This window comes from Lathamus discolor, chromosome Z (genome assembly GCF_037157495.1).
Source record: "Lathamus discolor isolate bLatDis1 chromosome Z, bLatDis1.hap1, whole genome shotgun sequence".
Lineage (NCBI taxonomy): Eukaryota > Metazoa > Chordata > Aves > Psittaciformes > Psittacidae > Lathamus > Lathamus discolor.
Genome location: NC_088909.1, coordinates 108694784 through 108702647, shown reverse-complemented (window position 1 = coordinate 108702647; position 7864 = coordinate 108694784). Strand labels below are relative to the sequence as shown.

Below are 7864 nucleotides of genomic sequence, written 5' to 3'. Positions count from 1 at the left end.
CTCCTACTGCAGAGCTTGGAAGATGTTCTCTGCACATAACAAAACATACTCTTTGTTCTGAAGCCATAAATAACTGTGATGATAAATCACAATTTACCGCTTAAGAGATTTTTCTTGAGTGCTTTTAATGTGCTTTGACAGATCCTGCTGTCCTGCATTGTCAGGGAGCTGCTAGAGCATACACAGACAAACACCTCTCCAGGGGGGAAAGGACTTTGAGTACTGCTGTGTTCTCCATGTGGTGGCAGAAGGTGTCTGGTTGTGGTCTTTATCAAAAAGAAAGTTCTGGTCAGATATTAGGCCATTGCAATCCATTAGTTCCATCATTCATGGATGGTAAGACTGCTTAGACCTTCTATAGATACAAATTTCCCTAGGATATCCTTTTCTCATGCAAAGAAATTGTTTTCAGAAAGGACAAGAGGAATCTAACAGTCTGTCTAGGATGCAATTTGGGACAAACTTCAGAAGCAAACCTGGTGAAGATGCATGAAATCAATCTGCACATGTACACCCACTCTGCTGTTTTCTGGATGGATCAGTCTCATGGCAGATGATTCCCATCACTTGTGCCTCCATACTGAGATGAAACTTTAGTGATGCTTTGTTCCAGTCCTCACAGATTTCATGCCAAGCTTGCTTCATGTCAGAGCAGGCTTCCGTTTTCTATTACAAGAATGCAAGAACAGTCACACTGGTCAGCCCAAAAGTCCATCTAGTCCAGCATCCTCTCTCCTGTGTCACATAATCCATGTCTCTAAACTGGAGACAAATGGATTTGATGGACCACTAGGTTGATAAAGAATTGGCTGGATGATCACACTCGGAGAGCTCTGGTCAACAGCTTGATATCCAAGTGGAGACCAGTGAAGAGTGGTGTTCCTCAGGGGTCAGTGTTGGGATCAGTCCTATTCAACATCTTTGTTGGCAACATGGGCAGTGGAATAGAGTGCACTCTCAGTACATTTGCTGTTGACACTCAGCTGTATGATGCTATTGACAGGCTGGAGGGAAGGGATGGAATCCAGAGAGACCTTGGACAGGCTGGAGAGGTGAGACCATATGAACCTCATGGAGTTCAATAAGGCCAAGTGCAGGGTCCTGGCCCTGGGTCAGGGCAATCCTCAGCACAAATACAGTCTGGGAAGACTGGATGGAGCAGCCCTGAGGAGAAGGACTTGGCAGTATTCAGTGAGGAGAAGCTCCCCATGACATGGCTTCAGTGTGTGCTTGAGCCCAGAACCCCCTCATGTGCTGGGCTGCATCCCCAGAGTGTGAGCAGCAGGTCGAGGGAGGGGATTCTCTCCCTCTGCTGCTCCCTGGGGAGATCCCAGACCTGCAGTCCTGATCCAGCTCTGGGGCAACAGCACAAAAGGGATGTGGCGGTGTTGGAACGAGTCCAGAGGAGGCCATGGAGATGCTGTGAAGGCTGGAGTAGCTCTGCTCTGGAGCCAGGCTGAGAGAGCTGGGCTGGGGCAGCCTGGAGAAGAGAAGGCTCCTGAAGGGGAGACCTTAGAGCATCTCCAGTGCCTAAAGAGGCTACAAGAAACCTGGAGAGGGGCTTTGGGCAAGGGCCTGTAGTTGCAGGACAAGGGGGAATGGTTTTAACCTACCAGACGAGAGAGAGGCGAGCTCTTAGGCCGAATTTCTTCCTTGTGAGGGTAGTGAGTCACTGACACAGGTTGCCCAGAGAAGCTGTTGCTGCCCCATGCCTAGCAGTGTTGGACAGGGCTTGGAGCAACCTGGTGTAGTGGAAGGTGTCGCTGCCCATGCCATCCATATTTTGCTCTGTAGGTTTATGCAGTGGCATATGACAAGCAGTTACTAAGATCCACAATATCCAACAATACTTTCACAACACTGTGGAGCGATTGGAGAATGTAGGAATGAAAAGCTATCAGCTATGACAGACTTTGCTCCATGCATCACCGTCATGCACAAGTCGGAATGACGGTCTCATTTTTAAAGTGTGCTATTTCTCTGTAGCTACCTACTCTTGCTTCCCAGGCAAAAACCTGTCAGGAGCTTGTTGCTTTTTTGTCTTTAAGGCTCTGAACTCACACAGTGTTTTGGTTTAATGAAGGTAACTCTGTTGAAAACGCTGACAAAAGAAAAATACTCATTCAACTGTGGCCGCTGGCTAGATATAAATGAAGACGACAATGAGATCGTGCGGGAGCTCCCTGCGGAGGGATCTCTAGTGACTGAAGTCATGCCAGGTGAGAGCCACGGGCTCCATTTAGGGGTTCACTTAGGACCTGAATAGAAAGAAACCCTCTTTGTGTAAGGGATGCACAAGCAAACCGATGCAATTCAATGAGCTTTTCTTTCTGGCACTTTCTCTCTGCAGTATTTTCTGAGAGCATCATTAGCTTTATGAAGCCTTAGAAATCCCAGGTTCTTGTTCTGAGCAGATTTCTTTTTGATGGGAGAGGGGAGACGTCTGGCTGCAATACAATTGTTTCCAGAGCTTTTTTTTTTCTTTTTTCCAAAACTTGGATTTTTTCTCATTCTTCCTCAAAAAGTGGAATACGAGGATTGAGTGATGTTCATGGAAAGCTCACTCAGCTGAAAGGCAAAAAAATCAGCAACCACTTTTGGGCTTTAAAGTTTTATTTAATTATATGCACATTAAAGCAGCTATATGTACAAATGTATGGGAAGTTACACAGAAGAGTTCTGTGAGAGCATAGACATCATTCAGTACATGTAAGCAATCTGATCTATTTATTGGGTTAACTGCGCTCGAACTGGAGATTTAATTAAGGAAAGCTGCATAACTTTGAGCTGGCTCCCAGAAGTGGCCACTTCAGTCTTGACCTTGTGTCACAAGAACTAAATGTATTTGAAAGGAGACTTTCGGAGAGCAGCATATCTCAAGGTGGATGCTGGGATTTCTCTTATTTCTACCAAAACAGCCGGTGGGGCTCCACACTCTGTAGACCGTGAGTCCCCTGTTTTGTGAAGTTTCCAGTGAACTCAGTGATCTGCATGCAGCTGAGCAGTTCCTCAGAAGAGGAAGAGTAATTGTAATTGCAGATGTTATTAAAATGTAAATAAAGCTGGGTTTGAAATGTATTTTTAATCAGCTGTGGAGAGGGCTGCTTGAGTTCAAAAGCGGGCACTTCCCCGTGAGGAGCAATTGTGCTGAGCACGGGTGAGATGCAGTACTCGTGTGTTGGTTTCAGAGGGAGGATGACAGTATTTTTCCTTGTCCCTTCCTGATGCCGGAGAATAATGTTTCCCTCTTGAAGGTTGGTTCCGGGGTTGGTTCTTCTTTGTGAAATTTCTGCTGGAAATCCTTCACCCAATGGGCTGGGGGAGAAGAGATGAGGGTAGGGCAGGGGGAGGAAGGTGGCAACTGAAAATCTACCCATCAGAATCCTCAATAATGATCTCAAAGGTGATATGCAGGCAAGACACGATCCAACCTCCTGCACTATGATGGAGATTGGGCCAACTGGGCTTGTCTTCCCCCATAAAGCCAATGTGAAGAGCCTGTTCCTCAGGTCCCCGAGTGCTCAGCACTTTTTAACTCTTTTTTTCTCCCTGAGGTACCTCTGGGTGCTGAAAATGATGTTTTTCCAGAACATGTTGTTACAAGGTCCCTCTTCACAAGGATCCACTTGGGAAGGCAGGAGGGGAGGTAGGAGAGGCAGGGCCCTGAGGAGGCTATGCACTCCAATTCATGAGGTTTTACCTGAAGAGGATGGCATTTTTGTGTCCTGTGGAGGGGGTTTATGTTTTTTCTTGGCATTTCAGGCCTTCCTATTTCGGCTGTTTTTCTTTTCCTGGTGGCCCCATCCCTGCAGTGTTCAAGGCCAGGTTGGAAGGGGCTTGAAGCAACCTGGTCTATTGGAAGGTGTCCCTGCCTATGGCAGGGGATTGGAACTGGCTGAGCTTTAATGCCCCTTCCAACCCAAACCGTTCTGTGATTACATGATAGCATTGAAATGTTGAAGTAAATACATCATCAGAAGTACCAACTGGAAGTACAAGCATTTTAAATTAATAGTAATTCTGTGAAAAATGTAGTAAATTTAAATGGCAATTAATTGTGTTGCTGCAATTGTTTTATTAATCTATGTCTCCACAGTAATTAAGTACCGGGTAACGGTTTGCACTGGGACGGTAAGTGGGAGTGGCACGGATGCCAATGTCTTTGTGTGCCTCATCGGTGACCAAGGAGACACGGGAGATCGTGTTCTCTACAACTGCATCAACACCGTCAATAAGTTTGAAAAGGGCAACGTAAGTTCACACAGCAGCTCCTTAAGACAGGTTTTTAAGTGTTTGACTGTAGATTTTGTTTTTTGATGTATGTGTTTGTAAGCTTGGCTGATTTCCGTGCCAGTTTGGGCTAGGAAAGAAAGGAGAATAAGTTATGTCCACGGAGCATCATAACAGGTTGCAGTTGGAGGGACGTTCAGGTCAGGGACCGTGTGTCATTGCTTGAAATCAGTATGTTCATAAGAGTCTCCTAGTTGCTTCCCAGCTAAGTCCTGACTGTTGACATTGCATCTTCAGATCAGGGAAGGCTTACAGAAAATCTGTGCATCTTCCAAGAACAAGAGTGAGTCTTTTGCCCTTCCTCTAATATGGCAAAAATCTGTCTCCCAGGGCAAAGCAAGAAAAAAAAATCTTATTTAATGTGAAAATTTGAAGTGAAAGCCTAATCTGTTTCCTTTATATTTCCTCCAGTCTTCCCTCAACCATGATGAACTCAGTTTTTGTGTGTTATTTTCAATCTGCTTATCAACATGTTTTTCTGTGACCAAGTCCTGAATGGATGGGGTGGAAATGGCCTGGAGTGAAGACAGAGATCCTTGGAAAGCTGGATATAGGAAAAGGTCAAATTGTAGTTAAAGCCCTTGTAGTGTTAAACGCATTAACAAGTGTATAATATGCTGATCTGATTAACCTACTTTAATGCTCAACTTACTTTTTATGAAGCCAGTTTTGGATCTATATGGTCCAACTTTGACAAGTGAAATGTAATCTGTATCTCCTGGAGAGGATTTTGAGAATCTGATTACACAACTCTGCAGATTTCTCATCTTTTGTGTCATTATTTGATTTAAGATTTGGAATGGAAAGAAAATGAGGATGTTGGAATGCAAAAATGAAAAGGAGGTCATGTTTTCAAAATTAACTGTTGTATTCAGGCTTCTGAAACATGTATTAACACACTGGATTTGCTTTTGAGTGTCCAGAATTTCCAGTTCTTCATTGAAATCACTGAGTTTTTAGACTTTGGAAGAGCTTTCATCACAGTTTTCTTGCGCCTGTAAGACCTGTACATGGAAACGTGATATTTACATAGTCTGTAAATTCACTCTCTTTCTAAATGACATATAGGTTTGCAGACATGGACATCGAAACATCATATTTTTTCCTATGCAGTTACGTTCATTTTTTTATTTTTTAGAAGTAGGTCCCAGTTATAAAAGATAGCATTTTGTTATTTGGCAAAATCTTGTTTTGTCAAAATAATAGTAAAATACATCATGTTTTGGTGATGATTTAAACACTGTTTCAATGAAGTCGCAAAGAAGGTGCTTGATTCTCAGAAGATAAAAGGTTTTTAAAGACAAATAATGACTATTTTATTTTTACTCCAAAAATGAGTTATAGGGTAACCTGCATGAAAGGGAAAAATAGAAAAAATAATGAAAATCATTTTGGAAAGCAATTACTATGATTAACAGTATGCAAGTGATATAAACCAAACTGAAACTAACGGAAAACTGCTGTCTTGGCAAGAGGAGTTGATAGCTGGTGAATGAGTTGGAAGCTGTTTAAGGAATGAACCTGAGAAACTTAGAGCTCATAAGTTCAAGAGACTGAGTGAATATATCTACACTGATTAACTCAGACACCCTGTTAAAAAGAAATGTAGCTAAGTCAGAGCAGGCTCTAATCTACAGCCACTGAAGCCAGTAGTACCTTGATTACCAATTTGACTTGAAAAGCCTGTATATAAGGTAAAATTTAAAGATGCCTCTAAATTAGTTTTTTGCCCTGCTGTTGTTCCAGTTAGTTACTTTCTCATTAGTTTATATCAGCCATTAATAAGGGAGATGAACAGCAGGCCTAATGAATTAGACTTCATTGACTTAGACTGACTCAGTGAGGTACCGATACCTTACATCCCCAGTTCAGCAGTTTTGACTATGCAAGTAGCACTTGTTCAGGTATGTAAGCCCATCACTAACACTTAAAAAGTGTCAATCTGTCTAATCTTTAATTTAAAGGCTGGTTTGGGGTTCTGAGTGATGGAAAAATTACAACTCTTTTAATAAATTTAAATATTGAAATGGGTATTCCCATGCCACCACACTTTCTGGGAGCTAATTGGATATATGTTACCACCATGTGTGCTTCATGGGCTTTCAGGAGATGAACAAATGAATGGCAGTGTCTTACCTAGCAGGGCATCTCAGCCAGATGGTAATCACAGCAGTCACATCTCTTTGTTGAACTGTATGCTTCAGATACTCCATGTGCTTGCACACAGTATTTACTATACATGTGTGTGTGTCTGTACATGTACCATAGATACCTCTCTGCCTGATTCCCAGAGGATTGGCTTGCTCTTTTAATAAAAAATTCCATCACCCACTGGGAACTGCTCCTCACAGTATACTCTTGGGTAACAGAAGTCTGGTCTTGAGGGGCCTTCTTTTGGGTTAATCTGTAGGTTGGCAATTTGAGGTCTTTTCCAAGAAAAAGCCCCAAACAAAAAACACCACCACAACAAAAACAACATAAAATTCATGTGTTTTGTGGGATATTAAGGATGTTTTGCTGCTGGGTTAGGTTCACACTAAACTCTGACACAACCAAACACTGTTCATGGAGCAGGTGGAAATACCCCTATGCAGCCATACCTAATTCTTGCATGCCAAGAAATCGCTGGGGTTAAATTGCGCTCACTAGTCCGTAATTTAACATGGAGCAATATCCTTAAACTCTACCTCTAAATACCTCTGTGGATTTGTTCTGAAGTGACTGTCCTGGATTTCCCACAAAGTTGGTATCTAAGCAGGGGTTTGAAGTTGGATTTCCGGCCCCACTGTATTAACTTCTTAATAATCAAATTACTTATCTTTTTTACAGTTATGGAGGGCATGCAGTGATGTGGGAGATTTAAGATGCTGGAAGATCATATATTTGTAAATCTGATGTTATACATCTAGCACAAATATTCAAGCTTTCATTCTTTTGTATATTAATTCACACTTTCTCCTTTGTCTTACAAAGAATTGTCTTGCGGAATGCTGAGGATGTTGGTTCAATTACAATAATATATTTGGCTGGTTTGTTTTTTTTAAGGAGAAATATTGCCTTACCTTTTTTCTTCTCCTTCTCAAAGGCTGATGAATTCTTCGTTGAAGCAGTAACGCTGAAGCAGGTGAGGAGGGTGAGGATAGGGCATGACGGCAAAGGAGGAAGCAGTGGCTGGTACCTTGCCAAAGTGATAGTGAGGGAAGAAGGACAGCCAGAAAGTGAGGCTGTGGAATTCCCCTGCTACAGGTACTAGAAACAAAGCTTGCAAATTGTGCCTCCATCTATGCATTTGCAAGACTTTGAAGAGCCTAGCTGTTGTTCCAAGACTGGAATCTTCTGAGCACAGCTTAATCCTTTTTATTTATTCATTCATTTATTTTTGCTAAGCCTGAAAGCAAAGAGTGTGAACTGGGAGGTTTAAGATATGGCTAACTCCCCTTACCAAATGAACTGCAATCTGAATTGTGAACTTCTCAGTAATTAGCTCAGTAATACAGAGAATTTCCAAAAGGTAGAATGCAACCTTCCAGTACCACATCCATAGCCACTGCAATTGCCTGCTGCAGAAACACGC

At 42.5% G+C, this 7864-nt stretch overlaps 1 protein-coding gene across 1 annotated transcript in view; it reads left to right on the top strand.

The window, feature by feature from the left end:
• The first annotated feature begins 2077 nt into the window (after nt 1-2077).
• The window catches only part of LOXHD1 (lipoxygenase homology PLAT domains 1), a 97761-nt gene continuing 91974 nt past the window's right edge, over nt 2078-7864 (top strand). Inside the window, exons 1-3 of the mRNA XM_065663633.1 lie at nt 2078-2219; nt 4097-4251; nt 7376-7536. Of these exons, the coding sequence (XP_065519705.1) occupies nt 2078-2219; nt 4097-4251; nt 7376-7536 (458 nt within the window). The remainder of the gene's footprint in view (nt 2220-4096; nt 4252-7375; nt 7537-7864) is intronic.